The 19313-nt window shown below is 46.9% G+C and overlaps 9 protein-coding genes across 9 annotated transcripts; 2 read left to right on the top strand and 7 right to left on the bottom strand.

The window, feature by feature from the left end:
• Nucleotides 1-514: 514 nt before the first annotated feature.
• stm1 (uncharacterized protein) lies at nucleotides 515-1874 on the bottom strand (the record flags this gene model as incomplete). The annotated part of the gene is made up of 5 exons (XM_057210870.1): nucleotides 515-1124; nucleotides 1239-1365; nucleotides 1420-1602; nucleotides 1739-1757; nucleotides 1854-1874. The coding sequence occupies 5 exons, from the start codon at nucleotides 1872-1874 to the stop codon at nucleotides 515-517; spliced, it is 960 nt and encodes a 319-aa protein (XP_057060413.1).
• A 498-nt stretch (nucleotides 1875-2372) lies between these two features.
• N7495_008218 (bZIP transcription factor) lies at nucleotides 2373-3616 on the bottom strand (the record flags this gene model as incomplete). The annotated part of the gene is made up of 3 exons (XM_057210869.1): nucleotides 2373-2632; nucleotides 2685-3357; nucleotides 3461-3616. 3 exons carry the CDS (start codon nucleotides 3614-3616, stop codon nucleotides 2373-2375), a joined length of 1089 nt encoding a protein of 362 aa, XP_057060412.1.
• A 1213-nt stretch (nucleotides 3617-4829) lies between these two features.
• pex19 (putative peroxisomal membrane protein receptor Pex19) lies at nucleotides 4830-6069 on the top strand (the record flags this gene model as incomplete). The annotated part of the gene is made up of 4 exons (XM_057210868.1): nucleotides 4830-4971; nucleotides 5033-5406; nucleotides 5461-5895; nucleotides 5953-6069. The coding sequence occupies 4 exons, from the start codon at nucleotides 4830-4832 to the stop codon at nucleotides 6067-6069; spliced, it is 1068 nt and encodes a 355-aa protein (XP_057060411.1).
• A 199-nt stretch (nucleotides 6070-6268) lies between these two features.
• N7495_008216 (uncharacterized protein) lies at nucleotides 6269-7116 on the bottom strand (the record flags this gene model as incomplete). Its single annotated transcript, XM_057210867.1, has 2 exons — nucleotides 6269-6438; nucleotides 6504-7116. The coding sequence occupies 2 exons, from the start codon at nucleotides 7114-7116 to the stop codon at nucleotides 6269-6271; spliced, it is 783 nt and encodes a 260-aa protein (XP_057060410.1).
• A 767-nt stretch (nucleotides 7117-7883) lies between these two features.
• On the bottom strand, nucleotides 7884-8723 carry midA (putative cell wall protein; the record flags this gene model as incomplete). The annotated part of the gene is made up of 1 exon (XM_057210866.1): nucleotides 7884-8723. One exon carries the CDS (start codon nucleotides 8721-8723, stop codon nucleotides 7884-7886), a length of 840 nt encoding a protein of 279 aa, XP_057060409.1.
• A 2993-nt stretch (nucleotides 8724-11716) lies between these two features.
• On the bottom strand, nucleotides 11717-12421 carry N7495_008214 (uncharacterized protein; the record flags this gene model as incomplete). Its single annotated transcript, XM_057210865.1, has 1 exon — nucleotides 11717-12421. The coding sequence occupies one exon, from the start codon at nucleotides 12419-12421 to the stop codon at nucleotides 11717-11719; it is 705 nt and encodes a 234-aa protein (XP_057060408.1).
• A 1825-nt stretch (nucleotides 12422-14246) lies between these two features.
• On the bottom strand, nucleotides 14247-14647 carry N7495_008213 (uncharacterized protein; the record flags this gene model as incomplete). The annotated part of the gene is made up of 4 exons (XM_057210864.1): nucleotides 14247-14326; nucleotides 14378-14489; nucleotides 14541-14558; nucleotides 14612-14647. 4 exons carry the CDS (start codon nucleotides 14645-14647, stop codon nucleotides 14247-14249), a joined length of 246 nt encoding a protein of 81 aa, XP_057060407.1.
• Nucleotides 14648-14965: 318 nt separating this feature from the next.
• Nucleotides 14966-16948, top strand: N7495_008212 (Zn(II)2Cys6 transcription factor; the record flags this gene model as incomplete). The annotated part of the gene is made up of 3 exons (XM_057210863.1): nucleotides 14966-15491; nucleotides 15544-16078; nucleotides 16138-16948. 3 exons carry the CDS (start codon nucleotides 14966-14968, stop codon nucleotides 16946-16948), a joined length of 1872 nt encoding a protein of 623 aa, XP_057060406.1.
• A 330-nt stretch (nucleotides 16949-17278) lies between these two features.
• On the bottom strand, nucleotides 17279-18254 carry N7495_008211 (uncharacterized protein; the record flags this gene model as incomplete). The annotated part of the gene is made up of 3 exons (XM_057210862.1): nucleotides 17279-17773; nucleotides 17900-18121; nucleotides 18171-18254. 3 exons carry the CDS (start codon nucleotides 18252-18254, stop codon nucleotides 17279-17281), a joined length of 801 nt encoding a protein of 266 aa, XP_057060405.1.
• Between the last annotated feature and the right edge of the window lie 1059 nt (nucleotides 18255-19313).

Raw genomic sequence — 19313 nt, 5'->3', positions numbered from 1 at the left:
ACGGCGTACGGAGTACGAGGAGACCAGTTTTAAATTTCAGTTTCATCCGATTCACATTTGCGCACTTTCATATCGGATATATCAAATCAGATCAAAAGCCGCGCGAAGACACAAAAAGTCGAGAAAAACATCCCGAAATTCGGCCAGATAATTTTGGGTTAGATGCAGCCCAGCATCGAGAAAAGGGGGATTGGGTTGGGAGGTGGGGGGAAAATAACAAAAGTGAGGTGAAAAATTGAGAGGGAAACGAATCAACCGACACACAACGATCTTCTTGCCTGAAAGAAGAACAAATAAGTTTCTTAACTCCTTCTATTTGAAGTCCATGGGGCCAATCTTTCAACATCAGTTCTGCCGATACAAATGGACTCGTGGACACCGAGTGAGATACAATTGAACAAAAGGTCATCACCTAAGAGAACTGGGCAAAAGGATTAGAAGAAAGCAAATAAGAGGAGAAAGATTCCCTGGGGTCGGTTTGCTGGGCTGCCGCCGAAGCGGTGGGAGGCGTTATTTAGTTACCACCCAGGCTCGGGAAGTTCTTCTCATCGACGGTAGGGCCAGCGGCGGAAGCACGGGGGGCACCACCGCGGGGAGCACCGCCACGAGGAGCGCCACGGGGAGCGCGGTCACCACGAGGAGCGCGGTCGCCGCGAGGAGCACGGTCACCACGCTCGCCACGGGGAGCACCGCGGGGGGCACGATCGCCACGGCCACCACGGCCGCCGGTGGGAGCGCTGCGGGGAGGCTCGACGTAGCGGAGGTCAACGTCGACGAAGTTCTTCTCCTTGCGCTGCTTCTCGCGCTGCTTCTTCTCAGCGGTACCCTGGATGAAGGCCTCTTCCTCGGCACGCTTCAACTCAGTGCCAGAAGCCCACTTCTTGTCGGCCTTGACACCCTCGTTGGCGGAGCGGACGGGCTTGGCAGCAAGGCTCTCCTTCTGGGCCTTCTCGGCAAGGAAGTCATCGTAGGACTTGGACTTGTCAGCCTCTTCGACGTCTTCGGCGGGAGTCTGGGGCTCCTTCTCGTCTTCCTTGGCGATGTTCTCGCCAACGCGCTCGTCGTCCCAGGTCTTCTCGCCAGATTCGCCACCCCAGCCCTGCTGGACTTGCTTGCGGGTGTCACTGGAGGGATATGAATGTTAGTCTCCGAAAGTATTTGCATCAAATCAGCAACAATCTACCATGATTGTTCAATCCGAATGCTGTTGCAAATAGATATGGCGGGGAATCGCTTACGTCTGACCGGTGCGGGACTGGCGGTCACCACGGCCGCGGCCACCACGAGGGCGGGAGGTCTGCTCAGTCTCACCGTCGGTGGGCTTGGAGCGGTTGTTGGTGCGACCAGCGTTGCGGTCACGGAAAGCTAAACTCAATCAGCTCCATCGTCTTCTTTAAAAGTTTCATCGAGGAAACATACCAGCATCATTGCCGGCATTCACACGGCCACCACGACGGCCATTGTTGTCACCGCGGGGAGCGGTGGTGGGAGCAGCGGGAGCTTCCTTGGGGGCATCACGCTTTCCGATACGGGCAGCGGGACGGTCAACAGCGCGAGCGGGAGGCGCGGGAGGACGGCTGGGGTCGAGCTCAGGGTCGTTACCTAGAGACAGGCGGAGATGTTAGCCAAATGTTGGGGATTGAGATTGACAGCTGTGGAAGCTATATCCAGGCTCCAGACTCCAGATGCGAAACCCGAGTCTGGGGAAGTACCGAGAGGATTTGGGGAAATCACATACCGAGCAGCTCGTAGAGGTTCTATTATCATCGATAAAAGAGACAATATGGTCAGCCACGCGTCCAATATACTCAATGCCCGCGCGATTCAGGCAAATTTCCAAATTCCCGACGTACCTTGGACCGGACGTCGACCATGACGCCTGGTGTTATGGAGTCCTTCCTACGCGGAAGGAGCTCGATCACTGAGTGAAAAGAAGGTTAAGCCTGGGGGCAGAACCTTTGAAATTCAGCTTTAGTTAGTGATGCTGAAGTTGAACCTCGGGAGTTGATGTCAGGAAGGGAAGTGGTTTGTGGTGCAGCACGAATCCGGTTAGCTCGGATTTACTAAGCGAATCAGGCTAGGGCTTAGGGTATATGGCGTCACTACTTCATAACATGAGCTCTACATTCTACTACCCAATTACTTCAACTTTTTATGTATATGCTTTATTCGATATTAATAATTCAATTTAATTATGACATCGTGTTCGCTTTTAAAACGACGTATGAAAATTTACCACATTACAATTCGATGGTATCCTGGAAATGAAATCCACTCAAAAAACGCCCAGGCAATGCTCTGAAAAGAACTTTTGTAGTGTAACAAGATAGGAGAATTCAACTCCAGCTCTCCAGCTCTCCAGCTCTTTTACTCTAACCACGAGAATTATTCTGCTCGTAGTTGAATGGCGTGGGGAAATGCATGCTGGCACTGAGTCCGAATGGATCAGCGTCCACCATGGGCTCATACTGAGCCATGATATGGTTTGGGTATTCGGGACCGCCATCCGAAGCATTGAAGCCTGAATGAGATACAGATGAAGCTGATTGTGGTGTAAATCCGACGTAAGGTTGGTTCACCTGGCCGTCGTGCTCGTCGTCTACCGTATCCGCTTGCGCATCGTATTCGTGTTCTGGGTCTGTTAGTTTTCGTCTTTGGACTTTCGATGATATTCTGATGCCTACCAAGTTGATCATATTGCTTTTGGAATGGAGATGGATAGTATGTCGCTGCAATGCGCTGTCCCCCTCGAGGGCCTCGCGATTTGTGCTCACTCGGGTCGGAGTGTGGTATGCTGATGGCAGGTGGTGATGTGTGATTATTGAAGGATCGAGGCTGAGGGTGTAGTTGTGGCCGTCCAGGTTGCGAGTCCACTATAGGTGACAGGGCGCTCTGGAAGCCAAAGCCGGGAGATTTGGTATGGTTGGTGTGAGATGGCGAAGAGATCTGGGAAGTTGGCGTTGCTTGGAACTGCGGGGACGGCATTGCATATGCACTCTCGCGCTGGGACATGAAGGCATCGGGTTTGGTCATGGTTGGGTGTCTCGGACGATTGGGCCCAGGTTTGTGAATGGCATTTGTCTTGGCTGGGATGCCCGGTGCGCCTGTCTTCAGGCGCAACTCTGCTTGCACGTCGATTCCCTTTTCCAGCAATATCCTCTCCAGCAATGAGTTCTTATATCGAAGCATCAGACACTCGTCTGCCGCGCTGCGGTGACTTTGTTGTAGGCTCTGTAGAGAGTTCTCATTGTGCTTGATAGTGGTCTCTAGCTGACGAATATACTCGGTCCGACGTTCACGAAATGCAGCTTGGGCCTGTCTGTTGCGCTGCTTACGTTCCTCGGAGGTGGCATAGATCTGCAGACGGTATATTAGTTATATCTGATAACATATATAGTACTTGACTACAAAGGGAATTGGAAAGAGTGGATGCGGGGACGCAGAGGTATCTGTTACGTACAGGTTTGCGACCACCTTTGCGCTTCTGTGTCTGAGCAGGATCATGAATCAACGCCTCCACCTCCGGATCAGGAGTTGAGACGGAGCTGATTGAACCATCTGGCATAGGTTCTGTCTTGGGCATGGGGTCCACCATGTCATTATGCAAGTCAACCATCACAAATGTTGACACAAGAAGGATCTCCAATGACGAATATCCAGCTGTGTCCGACTACGGACCAGCGTGTTTGATTTCTCCCCAACGGGACTATGAGGAGAAATAGAAAGGGAAAAAAGATCAACAGACGCGAGGAACCGCGCGGCTATGCCGTTAAGGGACGTGCTTGGAAGAGAGTGACATAAAAGGAAGATAAACAGAAAGTCGCTGGAGATGGAAAGAGAGGAAAAATGGTGTAAAAATGGTGTAAAAATGGTGTAAGACGATTGACTAAAGAAATAATATAGAATCAGAATTCTATAAGGAGGGGCTCTTTCTGTCGAGCTTTTTTTTTTTTTTCCTTTTTTTTTTCCCATTAATTTTCTCAATTTTCTCAATTTTGCCCAATTTTTCCAATAAAATCAGAAATTTCGCCTTCGAACCAGAAATGGCTGTAACGGCACGGATCCACTGGTGGAGTATATTAGGAAGGAGGAGGAGACGTACTTCCATAATGTACGGAGTACTAGGTACGTAACTACTTTTATTTGCATACTTCATACTTACTATACTCCCACTTCCGACATGCATGAATGGCGCAACATCTGAACATCTAATCAAATAAAAGATAATAAGTAGCCGAGGAGGTCGAGCCGAAGTCAAGAATCGGCTCCGCCTATACTTATTCAGTTCGTCGCGTCTTACTCTATATGGAATTCCCCCTGAGCACATTCCACACTAACGCCCTCTAAGATCTGCCCATTGTCTTACCATTGCCATCGTACTTCTCACCTGCCTATTTCGAATACTTAGTTGTAGAGAAAGTACTCCGTGCTCATCCACTAAAACAGGGCAATGGTACCTTCTGCTTTATATCACGGGCTTGGCTGATGCAATCATGCTAAGTAATCAAGTTGTGCGGGGTTTCAATTCAACTTCGTGTTTCTTTTTTTTTTTTCCATATATCTCTTTTGTTTGTTTTTCTGATTCGCTAGTCCATGATACCCCAGAATAATCCTTATTTAGATCGATCGATTAAAGTATTTAGTGTGTAGATAAGTGATAACGGAAGTATAGACATATGTACCCATTGCTTAGTGTGCTGTATGGCGGTGTTTCTTTCCCCGCTAAGCATCATCAATTGTTGACTACCACCTGATACGCCCTACCATCACAACAGGCCTATTCCAGCCCTACTACTGACCTCGGATCCGTATCCCTGCTATATCCCACCATGGAGAATATCTCCGAGAAGGAGAAAATCCAGACTCCAGAGCCTGGCGCAACTGACACAACTGCCAAACCCGCACAACATCAACTCACCCCCCAAAAGCACGACGAAGAGGACAACGACTCGGATTTTGACGAATTGGACGGTAAGTGCAGCCCATGACTTCCTTGTACACAATCCAGATCCTGATCCAACCCAATCTCCAGACGTCCTAGATGATTTTTCAAAACCAGAACCCCACGTCGCGCCAGTCCCAGCCCCAGCACCAGACAATGCGCTCCCCGACGACTTCGACGAGGACGCCTTCCTGAAGCAGCTAGAAAATGACATGGCCAGCCTAATGTCCGGTACCCCTACTGCCTCTGCCTCTGCCTCTGCCTCTGCCCCGGCAGTCGGTGCCGGGGGCCCCGACCCGCCGGGTTTCGCATCAGTGGAGCAGGGCGCCGAAGCCTTCGCAAAGGAATTAGATGAGAGCGGGATCCCACCGAGCGAATTTCTGAAACAGCTACTCGCCGACGTGATGGCTGAAGCAGGAGAAACAAGTGGCGCAACAGGATCGAACGTTAAATCGACACGGCCAGTGCCAGCGCAAGCTTCCAGTGCCTCTCCCAGTGCTAATGCTAATACCGCCCAGCAACAACCGCCTTCATTCAATGATGCGATTCAGCGGACGGTTGAGCGCATGAAGGAGTCTGGGGATCGGGCTACTGAGGCTGCTAGTGCTGATGACGGTCTTTCGGATGACATGCTTGCGCAATTGCTTAAGGCTGTCGAGGCTGGTGCTGGGGCTGGTGGTGCTGATGAGGGGGATATGACGAAGATGTTTATGGGTATGATGGAGCAGCTTTCCAACAAGGAGATGCTTTACGAACCAATGCGGGAACTGGATGTCAAGTTTGGCCCGTGGATCGAGAAGAGTAAAGCTGCAGGTACAGTTTCTGCGGAGGATATGGCACGGTATGAGATCCAGGCGAGAGTTGCGAAGCAGATTGTGGTCAAATTTGAGGAACCAGGATACTCGGATGAGGACTCGAAGTGTCGCGAATACATTTGGGAGCGAATGCAGGAGGTTTGTTTCTATTTTTTTTTTTTTGTCTTTTGACCACTGCTAATTATGTTTCTGCAGATGCAAGCTGCTGGGAGTCCACCGGAAGATCTCATTTCTAACCCACTAATGGAGGATCTAGGAGCTGATTCAACGACGGGGGCTGACACTGGAGTCCCTGAATGCCCTCAGCAATAAACATTGAAGACCTTTTATGTTCATGACCGTTCACGTTTACATTCACGTTGAATTGTCAGATAAATCACATTTTCATCGGCTTGCTTTTGTATATCCATGATAACGTCCGATACCCTTGAAATTTACACCTGCCTGACCCAGTCAGAATCAAAACGCCCTTAATGCATACCGTCTAATCATATCGTATAGTAAAACAAACTCAACACATATCCATATCCTGGTCATGTGTCGGATCCGGCAGCTTCATAAATATATCATCATAGTCCTCATCACTAAAGGAGATTTTATTCTCAATCGACTCCCGCAGAGCCAACTCCATAGCTTCCTCCTGCGCAGCGAACTCGTCAAGCGCGAGAACATCATTTTCATCTGTAAAGTCGTACCATTAACAAGTGGTCCCATCGGAAAAACGTATTAAAGATGGAAAGACCTACCAGGAAGCATATCGTCATCGCCATCGCCATCTTCAATCTCTCCCTCTGTAGGCATCGCAACATCTAACCCACGCCCCATAGACTCCTCCCACCGCCGCTTATCAGCCAGATGCTCCATCATCATCATTTGTTCCCCGCGCGCCTCATACCGGCCCGTATCGCGATCATTCTTGATACGATTCATGAACATTTTGCGTGTTTTAGAACGTGCCAGCGACGAAGAGGTTTTCATCGGGTTCGCGATCTGCGACGCGTAGCGATCGGCGAATTTACCTCTCGATGGAGAGGGCGAGGCTGGGGCGTGGAGAGATGAGGTGAATGGCGAGTGTGTGGAAGTGGTGCCGAATATAGGCGATGATTGTGTCTGCTGTGTTGACTGGTTGTGACTGTGACCGTGACTGTGTCCATCCTGGAAAGAGAAGGTTGGGAAGGCGACGGGCGAGATTTGGGAATTTGTCGTCTCGTTGAATTTCCGGTCACAGGCCATTGTCCATGGGGGCGTAGCTATGTTGAGGCGCTGGCCTAGTGGTGATGGACGTACGGGGGTGAAATGGCCTGTTTGGCGATATGGGGTTGATGGGGATGGGGAGGAGGGGGTTTGTGTTGCGAACATTGTGAGGAGAAGTTGAGATCGAGCCGTAGATCCGGATGTGGCAGTGCTTGGACTGAACTGAATGCGGTGGATCTCGAAACTTTGATTTTGATGCTAATCAAGAGTATGGGACGCGATGGCGCGCGATGGGGTTTTAATGGGGCGGTGGCTGGTGATCGGGACACGACATTTCACGCGATCGTGGCTGGAGGTCTTGGAATGTGAGGCCTGGCCAGACTAGGTTATGATGCAAATTATCAATCTTAGATCTTATCTCTGGAGTCTGGATTCAATATATCTAATTTTATTTAATTCTTACAATCCTTCGGTAATCATATATAACTCTTTAAATTTGCGGTGAATATACACTCCAAGTCATCCAGTGATATACCCAGCAGACGCTTGGAAGAAGATGATGTATTAAGTAACAAGATATGTGAAAGATGTGAAGCACTTGAAGGGGAATCAAAGGGACAAAAAATAGAAAGCGAGATCAGGAGGTGCAACCGAAAGGAATGTGGAGTTTGCTCAGAACGCAAGAAGGAGTGGTCCATAAAGACTCATAGATGAGAACCCGAGAAAATATCTCGGTCAAATGGTCAAAAAAGGAATGCAAACGGATAAAAAGAAGAAAATCGCGATCGAGACCTTCGCCATAGCGCCTGGGAGTTTGCATGATTCGTACAATTTTTACACTTCCGACGAATTTGACATACCGCCTGCACATCTGGACTCCAAGTCCAGAGTGGATGAATGAATGGATAAATGAATGAGTGAAATGATACCGCTTAGAAGTTTGCGGCAGCGTTGACACGACCAGGGTTGTGGTACTGGTCCAGTGTGTTCCTGAAGGGGGTAGCATTAGAGGGACTCGGGGCCTTCTCTCGTGGTCCTGAACCAACGGCAGTGCCACCCATCAGATCAGCATCATCGTCGTTAAATCCTGCATTACGCTTCTTTTGGATGCGCCAGAGCACGAGACCCAGGACACCCAATACGATAGCACCACCGACACCAACCACGACACCGATGATGATCTTCTTGTCCGACGAAGACAGACCACTGGCAGAGCTTTTGCTGGAGTTGCCGTTAAGGGTAGGCTCAGCGGTAGGAGTGGAGGTGGTGGTCATCACCGTAGGAATGGTGGATCCGGAAATAGTGTCATAGGAAGTGATGGTCTTCACAACCGGGGCCTGTGTAGTTGTGGCACTAGTGGCAGCAGTTGTCTTTGCATCAGCGGCAGTAGTTGGTTCAGTGGTCTTGGCTGCCTCAGTCTTAGAGGCGGAGTCAGCTGAAGAGGTATTCTCCGCGGGGGATGTGGTTTCGGCAGTTGTTTCGGCGGGCACGGAGGTGGCAGTGGCTGGTTCTGAAGTGACCTCAGCGGAAGTTTCACTGGTCTCACTGGAAGTAGGAGTAGTCTCTGCTACTGTGGCAGAGGTTGATGTAGCAGCCTCTGTGGTAGCGGCCTCTGTAGTAGCGGCCTCTGTGGCAGTCGCAGTCGCAGTAGCAGTCGCAGCCGCAGCGGTTGTACCTTCGGTGACAGCGACAGTGGGTGCGGCGGCACTTTGAGCCGCGACCGCGGTCAGGAGCAGGGCCTGTACAAAAAGTGAGAGATTGATGAGACGCATGATGGTACTCAAGGATGAAAAACGAGTGTGGTTGAGCGATTGTGAGAAAAGGGAAAGGGAGAAGTCAGCCGGGTGAAAGGAATCTAACGCTAACCGATATTAGGCAAGGCCTACTAGTGGCCCCAAGTTTCACTTGGCTATTTTAGGCAGCCTTTTCAGCTTATTACCAAATCTTTCTTTTCTTCTATTTACTTTACTTTCTACTATCAGTAATTCTCTCTCTCTTTTTTCAATGGAACTCAAAACATAAGGTATCGATATATAGTCTTTAGTCCATGTCCTGGTCAATCATGGTTCATCTCTAATTTTAGCGGTTCATCCTGTCACCCGCACCTGCCACTTTTGTCATCACTTTTTCTTCCTTTTCCTTCCGCTGTCTCGGAACATCCTACTCCGTATAGAGCCGTTACGGTGACTAATCCTCGGGGATCCCAATCGGAATATGAATACGAGGCCAATGTTATGCCAATGTTATGCCAATGTTAAATGGGGTACTAGAGTTTTGGGCCTGGGCAATGAAAAGTAGATCTTCACCAAATTCTAGTGGCTGCTATGGCATGTTATGGAAGTTCTAGACCTTACCCCTCGCAATTTAGTAGGTGGAATGTGCTACGTGGTCTGGAGATGAACTAGTATTACTCCACCAGGCTGTGTATCAGCCATTTAATTCGTCAGCCTTTATTAACGCCTTCACCTTCTATGCACTACAACCTTGTGCAGATGTAAGTTTCACAAACTGCCCGTTGCAGACGTTTGGACTTTGAAATGCATATGCTACAGGTAGCACGTAAGCGCCTCTGGAGTCTGATGATGAGAACTGTCAAAGAACAGACTGTAATTGGTTCTATATTTGGTATAGTTTCAGTAAGTCAGCATTCCCCTACTTCGTGGGAATGGGTTTGCTCCTTTAGTGATTACAGGTATTTTCATTCGTTGGTTCCTACAAAAGACAAAACTTATTACCACGTGATCATTGGTTCTTGTCAACTTGAAATTTGACCGTCCAATCTTCATTTGTTGACGAAACTGAATTCTCTATCTACACAGTAGGGATGAAAAGCTTTTAAATACACGCCCGTTGTGGACCCTGCAAATAATGCAAACAACACCCTCTTTTCTAGGTTGACAGTTCTCCAATATGCAATAGTTTAAATAATACAGGGCGGAAAAAATAGTTTGACCAGGATCTGAACTGCGGTTCTCCGTATACGCCGCATCAATACACTTTTGTCATAAAAAAGGAATATCAAATGAGCTGAATACCGTATTGACAGTAATTTTGAAAAGTAAAAACAGTTGACCAATGTTTGTATATTTTCCATAATAAGCGAGAATGTGCTTTGCTTTTCACAACAGAGAACCTTTCAAGTGGTCTACTTTTTGCAAGTACGCCGGGAAGATAGTTGAGCTACATTTGTATCGATGCAAATGTGTTGTCGATGCTGTGTCAATCGTGAAAAATCTTCGGATAAACTGATCGCCCGTGTATCAATCACTGTTCTCCTTGGGGCCAGGAGCTTTTCATTCATACACCCCATGTGTTGGCCATCCTTCATGTCTGAACTTCAGCAAGAGATTGTACGCCAAGTCTGATCCTATCTTACTTTTATATCATATTAATAAGATTGGGGCCCCGTAAGATATAATAATGATCACTTGTCCTCATGGATATGTTTTTTTTTTTTTAGATATTTCATCTTATTTCTTTTTTACTCTACTCGATCGCGAAATACCTAGGTAGTTTTCAAATTCTTAAACTTTTCAATAAACAGAAATTGCATATATCCATTATTTCCAAAGCTATGAATCCTATGATCTACTTCCCAAGTGTTTTCTCTCAGTTGTCAGGTCTTCGATCTTCTTAATTTCTTGAGTTGCTACAAACCTGACCCACCAGCCCCGAATTTCAACTATCTCTGGTGGCAACTTGGAATTATAATTGATAGTAGTAACGATTTTCAATAGATAGTATGATGCTGTATGTTTTGACGATAAAAGATATGTTGATATCGACGTTAGGTCTCACTATCAACTCCCCAACCTTAATTGCCAGAATCGTTCAGAGCTACCCAGTCAGAGAGTATCGATGAGACTCAACTGGTATCTTTGATATGATCCTCTGGAGATGCCATTCCAGGAGGGAAGAGTCCTCAAGTAAGTAGAACATCAATGGATGGATGCTAACTAGGTACTAGAATCGTGTTGTACCCAATTCCAGGGGATCTAGTTTCTTTTCCCTCATCATTTCCTCAGTTTTAAAGTCTCCGCACTCAAGTCATTGAACAAATCCTCAGACAGTTCTATTCCTTACACAATGTCCCAAAATGTCGCAAAGTCTTACTAGACGTAATGCGCAATTTAGCTCGGCTCGACTACTGTCATTAATGCAGTCCTTTGGGCTGAAGTGATATGTATGCTAGCTTCATATAGTATGACAATAATCCTTTTCATCGAAGCTAGGAAGAACATGTCCATCGATCGTTATATCAGTTCTAGGCGCTTTGGTTCGATTGTAAACATCATTGCCATCGTGTGGACTATCTTCGTAACTATGCGGCAGTCCACCCCTCTGTATTTACCAGCCACGGGAAAAACTACAAACTACGCCATTGTCAATATTACTGGTTTATGTCTAGTGAGCTTGATCAACTGGTTCGCTCATGCCCGTAAGACGTTCTAAGAACTCACCGAGTTAGTTGAGAAAGGAAGAAGAGACTAAAAGTGTCTGAACGGGTGAAAGGTAAACCTTAAAGCCTTATAGCTCTGTTTCAGTTCTAATATTCTTGAAAATAATATTTCTTCTCATAACAGCGTGTTAATAAGGTGGATGTGTGTCAATAGCCCTGGAGCCCATAACATTGATTTCAAAAGTAAGAAACAGATTAAACAGTGGATAAACTCGTCCAACCCGCTGTGAAGAAGGAGCTTACTCTATTGTATCAACAGGAATGAACTAAAAGGCCTCGGAGTGTAGCTGATGCTGCTCGAAGTCCTTAATTCAACTCTGATAGCCCTCGCTCCGGTAACTCTATAAGTGCCCTCCTTGATTCCAGCTCCGGGGGCTCAACTAGCATCTCACTCTTGTACGTCGTGTCACTTCTTCCATTCGGGTACCAACTTGGACTGAAGTCGAGGTTATTCGTTTCTATTCGTTCCATCCGATCTGATCGTGGCGTCGTCTTTTGGTGAACCCATGCCATGAGTTTTATTCGATTCCAAACCAGTGCGATGATAGCGATGAAAGCGACCACACCTATTACAATTCCCGCAATAGCTCCTCCTGATAGGGTGCTTCCGCTTTTATTGGATGCGGAAGTCGCAGTAGTGGTCAAAGACAGACTCGTTGTCGTTGTCGTTGCAGTTGTCATTGTCGTTGTCGCCGTCGCTTCTGTTGTTGTGGATATAGAAGTATTCGTCATTGTAATCTGAAGATGTCCATGTTCTAGATTAGCCGTTTTTAAAGCATAGCCATGGCTTTTTCTCCTAAACCCCTTGGAAGTCTTTACCGGCACATATTCTATTTGAAACGCATTGATAGCATCGAAATTGGGCGTGAAAGCGACAGTTGTCGTCGTCGTTGAAGGATTAGTGCCGAAAACAGAGGTCCGTGTGAATATTGCAGTATATGAGGTCGTGAACTTTTCCTCGCAGCTAAATGTCATTGAGCTCCATGCCCACGCATAAATTGGGCAGGTCATATGGCGTGCGCTAGTTGAGTTATCAGCTCAATGATCAGGGGCTAGTTATAAGGTGGCTAACGTCGGACAGCACACGGTTGTCGCATCATCGAGGCCATGCGCGCAGGCTGAGGTATAACCAGTCGGACAGGAGACCGCATAATAAGCTACAGTTGGTGTATAGCCAGGGGGAGCGCAATCGGAGGTCGCAGTGAGGGGACCAAGATTGAAAAAGACTTTATTCGTGGTTGTAAAAATTTCCCAAAGATCGTTGGAAGCTGGACAGCTTGTTGGAGACCAAGTCGGGGCAAGAGTTGCAAGAGTTTCGGTCATTTTATGTGAATTTTGAGGACACAAGGCTATGTTATAGCACAAGGCTGTAAGTTTGATTGAAAAAATTGAATATTGAGCAGAGAAGGGGGCGATAAATGCCGAAGTTGTTTATTTGGTCCTTTCTGCTTAGCGTCGGAATAGAGCCCAGTAGAGGTCCACGAGTCAGCAATGACAAATCCTTAGTAGATCCATATTTAGCTCTTGAATCCTCAAGGAATATATGATTTTTGATATATTCTACAATAAAGTGAACATCATTCTAGATACTTCAAACGGTAGAAGATTTAAGGTCTTGTAAGCATATATTTTAACCTTAAAAAAGCCTCAAGATACGGTATCTACTGAGTACCGTTAATCTGTTACGTGTATAATTTTACAGATTTGATAACTAGACCATTGATCTATAGTAGACTTGCAGAAAAGCACTGTATCTAGTCATTGCTCTCTGAAATTCTGAATCTTGACAGGCAAACATGATTTCTGTCATTACCATTTGCCAGGCCCAATGTCAGCGCTAGTTCATATTAGGTTAGCACTGATTAAAGATTAGATTAATGGATTCACTAATGCTTTCAGGGGTTCAGCTGAGGTGAACATACTCCACAACCGAAGTATTCAGCGGCCTCTTGGAACATCCAGTCTTTTGATTCCAACATATTTCAAGTCAAAGTTGTCATAGATTTGCCGACTTCTACTCCTGCTCTATTCTCAACTGTTGTTATTATTCTCTTGAGTCATGTGGCCACTTAGGCGAACGATTTATATTTACCGGATAACTAGAATGAACACCAACCTGATTATCAGCATATATCCACTACCCGTGAACAGTAGACTGTCTGTTCACACATCAACCGACACCAACCTTATGAAAGCTTCATTTACAACGCCCTCAGAGCTGAGTCAGGCGATGTTCCTATTATCCATATCCCTACCGTTGCCAAACTAATTGAGAGTGGTAATGGCTAGGGCTAGCATGTGTAAGTCATTATCGATCTAGAGGCTCTCGCACCCAGAAATTCCCCGTGGGGTCCTGGTAATTGGTCGCGTTGAATCGATTTGTCGAGCTCTCTTTCTCTCTCTCTCTCTCTCTCTCTCTCTCTCTCTCTCTCTCTCTCAATGCGGGAAGTATTGACTTCCAAAGTTGACGAAAGATACCTAGGTAGTGTCGCTCTTCCCTGGGGTCAAAATCTAGATGCTACACACACGCCAGACAGGGCCAGAGTGAAATCGAGTTATCACCGGATTTATAGACCTAGGCTAACGTGGACTAATGCACATTGTTCTTGCAAATAATCTCGAAGGTTACCCCGCGAACTCCACGGGGGAGCAATATATTCAAACAATCAACCCTTGGCGCTATGATATTTTTATTGCACATATACATTTATCATTTACTAGTATAGCGAATCATAGGACAATTTAGGCTGACTTGGGCGAGAAGAATGGTGGAATATTCAAATAGATGGGTATCACGCAGTATAGTTGAAATCGCAAACGTCGGAAATGTTCAGCTTTACAGCTTGTTCGGAGGCTTTCCTTTCATTTGGTCTTTAAGCTCCTCTTTGAAATATTCCAGGAATTTAGTGCGAGTTCCTGCATAATTATCAGCCAAGCCGACACCAGATTTGCCTAAAGAACTCATACCTGGGTTATCGAGTGAAGTGCGACTTTGCTCAAGAGGCACGCCGTGTCGAACATGCTGTACATATTGATGGACTCGACCGACCATCTGATGGAAGGCGGAACTTCTTAGGAGCTAGGAATTTTAGTAGGAATGGTAATCGTTTAAGACTCGGAACGCGCATACTCGGTTGATAAGCCAGATCTGTGAATTGTCAGCAAGATAAGTCCACGGCAATATTTTTAAAGCTCACTCACCTCCAACGCCCGCATCCCAAGATTGTTGAAGACCATTTTGGTTTTGAGTGAAGTTTGAAGATGGTGAGTGATAAGACCGAGGAACGGCTAGTTAACAGAACCGCATTTTCTTACTAAGCCCCACCAGTGATCGGCCCCCGCACTGACATTCGATTCCTCTCGTCTCTTTTTTATACTTCTCGATGCTGGCTGGATCTCTGGCTCATCCCAATCAATCGCCCCTCAGCGATCGACGATTGAGTCAAACTACCGACGTTCTGATTCCTAAGCGATGGCGAGTGACCCAGCACACCTCCACTGGCTAGGATCTTGATACTGCTGCGCAAAATATACTTACAGAATCTTCAATCGATCATGGCTAAGGGTTGTTATACTTGTCGCCGCCGGCGTATTATTTGCGACAACGGCCAGCCCACCTGCAGAAAATGTCATGATGCGGGAAAGGAATGTTTGGGATATCAGAAGCCGTTGGTGTGGGTCAAAGGGGGCGTGGCTAGTCGAGGCAAGATGATGGGCCGCAGCTTCGATGATGTGAAGAAACCTACAGGCCAGCTCACGCAGCAATCTTTTGCCCAGACAGAAAGTTCTGCAGCAAAATGTCCGGACTTCAATATTTCTACAATAGTCGAGTCATCGTCCGAGACAGTTCCAGATGTAAGTCCAGATGTGGATGCTTGGGCCCTGAGTCCGTTCGATACCGCGTTCGATACAGTAACTGGGGAAGAAAGTATTTTGAGCTCCAATCGATTCGAAGAGCCGGTAAATATGATGGTTCATGTATCGCGGGGTAGTCCCACAGAGTATATGCCGACGCCATGGGGGCTTGTAGATCCGCTAGTCCAAGATCTCACTAAAATGACAAGATTCTACATACATCATTGTACGATTAACCCTCTATTTTCAACTTTCTAGCTTGCTAATCACTGGTTTAGATAACGAGCACGTGGCAGAATGCATTTCGCTATACCCCCAGTTTAATAACCCTTGGAGGGACCTTATTGCCTTGGTCGGTAGCTCGTCTCTTCTCGCAAATTCTCTAGCAGCCCTAGGAGCTATACACTACTCGCTCATTGGAAATTCAGAATCCGAAATGCCTTGGTCCTCTCCCAATCTTGCAGCTTCCAATCCCATACTGACACCAGCGTATATTGAACGCATGGTTACACCGTCAACTTCTCGGCATCCAACGTCAAAGGCATATCGTCACTTCTTAGAATTAAAGCAGCGTACCCTTAACCAGCTATCCAAAGATCTTTCAAAACCTGAATTGCGGTATGATGCCAGAATCCCCGCGGTTATTGTCGTTCTCGCTCTTCTGGATATCTTCGAGTCTGGAAGTGGCGCCTGGAGCTATCATATCGAAGGTGCGAAGAAGCTTCTTAATCACAGACAGGTAAAACAAGACAACGAACTGGGCGAAGGAATCCTGCAGGGCCTGGAGACATTTGCCGTTGACGGATGCTTGATGTACTTAGTCCTCTCATGATGCAATCCCTGACATATCCCGCTAATATCTTCCTTTCTAGCATGGAAATAATGGGGTCTACTCTTGCACGTCCAGGAGCCCTATCAAAACCATTTTATACGACCATGGGCTCAGCTAGACTCAAGCGTCTAGAAGGAACCTCTTGGGTCGGCTGCCCAGCATACCTACTAGAGATCATATTCTATGTGCATACCCTTTGGTATCCGGACCCAGAAGCTGCATCTGCAATTCCTCAGCCCACCAACCTTCCGATGGCCCTCCAATGCCAGTCACTCACCCACGAATCTTTTGTCGCCCTCTTACAGAGCATTCACAACTTCGACCCTGTCAACTGGGCCCAGGATATGCAAGCTCACTTCTTCATCCCCGACCTTTCCACCCGTATCACCCTCGCCCGCTGCTACAAAGCCGCAATCTACCTCTACACCAGCCGCGTTCTCTCTCGACCTCGAGAAGGCTTTTCGCCATCCTGGGACGACATTGGCGTCCCGTCCGACCACTCCGCTATCGCACACGACCTTATCGCCTACATCTGCTCCGTGCCAGTCTCCGACCCACACTTCAAATGCTTCATCTGGCCCACATTCATCGCCGGTGCCGAATGTCGCCGCTTCTCACAGCGTACCGTCATTCTCGAAAAGCTCGGTGCTCTCTACCAAAGTGTTTTGAGTGTTAATGTTCGTAATGCTGCGTGGGTTTTGCGTTTAATGTGGCAGAAGCAGGACCTCAAGCAGCGGAAAGACCTTCTGCAAGATGGAGTATTGCAAATTGGTATTGAAGACGACTTTGATGGTACTTTCGACTGGATCGATGAGCTGGATGAATATTCCCTGGACTGGCTATTCATTTGATTTTGGTTTCTTCCTTCCTATTCAGGCGACTCCGCTGTTTACGGCTATTTTATAATGTGAATGCTTGTATATATCTGGCGATATCGTCACTTGGAATAGTTCTGCCTCAGTGAAACATCTTTATCCAAACTCCACAAAATCACCCTCTGTATCCTCACTTAAATCTGCAGCTGTCTTTTTCCACGCCCTCAGAAACAAAGCTGGGTATTCCTTAGCCTCGTTTGGCAACCCCCATGAGAGTAGCAGATTGGATGCCGCACGAAGATAAGCTTTTTCGAACTAGTCCCAAATATTACGTTCAAGATCACCTATCACTACTGGGTTCGGGAATTATGGATCATTTCCTGTTACTGCTATAGCCATCTTATCACGAGAGGACTTCCAGTCCTGAAAATTGAGTTTGCCTGCTTTGTCGAAATCGAGCATCCAAAGGTGTATCTGTCGTCTCTCAAAGTCTCTAGACGGTATTTTGAATGGCTCCACTCCCTTGAAGTTTTCGAGAACCAAAGGAAGGTCACTGAATGATGCTTCACTTCCTAGAACAAACTCCACGTCCATGCCATCCATGCAAGCCTCCCAGTGGATGATGGCCAGCCCAACAGCCATCTCTTTCGAGAACTCGGCGGCATCCAACTGGAGTTCCTCTACCTGATCAAGATAGAGAGGGAATTTCTCAAGGTTGAGTGCCAGATTGGGTAATTCCCGCTCTGTCCTTCGCTGTCCGAGGTATAGCCGGATAATACATGCATTGTTATATGGGGTTTGGAGTGCGGAATAACTCAATTTCTTCGGAAAGTATAGGCGAATTAAAGCTTCGCGGGACGACTTTGGAACTGACCATATCCGCTAGACTTGGAAGAGATATCCTTTTTGAGCGTCTTCTTGTGGAAATCTGGACAAATTCTTTGTCCACCAATTTTCTAGCTCATACTCACATATCTATTCGGCTACGTAAGGGACGCGAGGAATTGATATATTTGGGAATATTTTCTCCAAGCGGCTCTTTGTCACCATAACTGCACGACAAGCCGTATTAGTGAAGTTTACATCGTTCCACAGGGAAGCACGATCCCTGCCCTTCTTGTATGCGGGCTCGGTTCCGGGGATCTCGAAGATGGTTCCACAAGTTCCTTGCACAATCACGACGAACTCATCATCCTTTTTCTCCGCGTACTCTGTAAAGCTGGAGACGGCGAAGTACGCCTTTGTGGTCAGTTAAGACATCTTCGGCCGGTCTTGCTAACCGCCCAGTAGCATTCTTGGATAGTTCAAAATCGTGGGGAATCTCTGGCAGGTGTGAGGACATTATGAGCATAAAATGGAGGGAGGAAAGAAGTTGTGACCCGGGAAGGGTATACATCAGTCAAGAGACAGATTGGGACTAGTACACTCTCGGGTATTTACGTCAACCTTGGAACCTTGGATAGTAGTATATTTAGTTGAAATCTCATGGCATTGCCAGTTTCCTTGGATCATATCATCCACAATGTCGATCCATAGACTGAAGAAGAGTGAGATCCGTTGACTGGAAAGTGGGGTATATCAATTTTTGAATTCCGAAGAAAAAATAAAGTGCCCTGTTGTAGATAAGGAAAATAGGATGAGAGTGTATAGGATGTAAACATAGAAAATGGTAAGTCACAATGGAAAGGTCCGCCCGAGAAATAAAGCGATGATAGGAGAGATGTGGTGGTATAATGAAGAAATGCGAGGGCAGAAACGAGCAAAGAAAAGAGAAGGCGCGAAGCAGTTCAACCATCTTTTGAGGGTATGTAGAGGAGTAAGGTTGAGTAGTTGGGATAGACAAGAGCAACGTGGCCAGGGGGTTCTTATACTGCGACTTGGGCTCGCAGTAATACGCAATTCAAAAAGTATCTCCTGATCAATATCGCCAAATGTGAGGAAATTGGAAGGGAGATAAACAGCAAGGCTTTTTATGAGGTTGTCGACAGTATGCATCAGATCAAATCAGGGATATATAACAGTGGACAGAAGCGGCAAAAGAAAGATAAAACAGCTCGAGATTAACTCGGGTTGGCGCAATGGCCAAGCAAGACAAGACAATAGATAACTTGTGCTCCTGTCCAGCTCTAGATGCAGCCACATGTCCCAACTTGAACGAAACACGCTCGTCACTGTAAAATGTAAGTGAAATAGACCAATATGCTGAAATGACATCTGGCTTTGGTGTTCATGGTGGCGGCGTGGCAATATACTACCGCCGACACTGGATAGCAAGCAGCTAAGGCATAAGTTACCCATAAGGCATCACATGAGCCAGTTCGTAGACTGCAGCCTTATTTGTGACCAGAATTTGCTCACAAAGACTTTCATCTACAGGTCTGGCTCAATCATGAACGGAAAA

The sequence above is a fragment of the Penicillium taxi genome, assembly GCF_028828555.1.
Source record: "Penicillium taxi strain IBT 34144 chromosome Unknown utg000005l_segment0_segment0, whole genome shotgun sequence".
Taxonomy (NCBI): Eukaryota; Fungi; Ascomycota; class Eurotiomycetes; order Eurotiales; family Aspergillaceae; genus Penicillium; species Penicillium taxi.
This window is presented reverse-complemented; position numbering and strand designations above follow the sequence as displayed.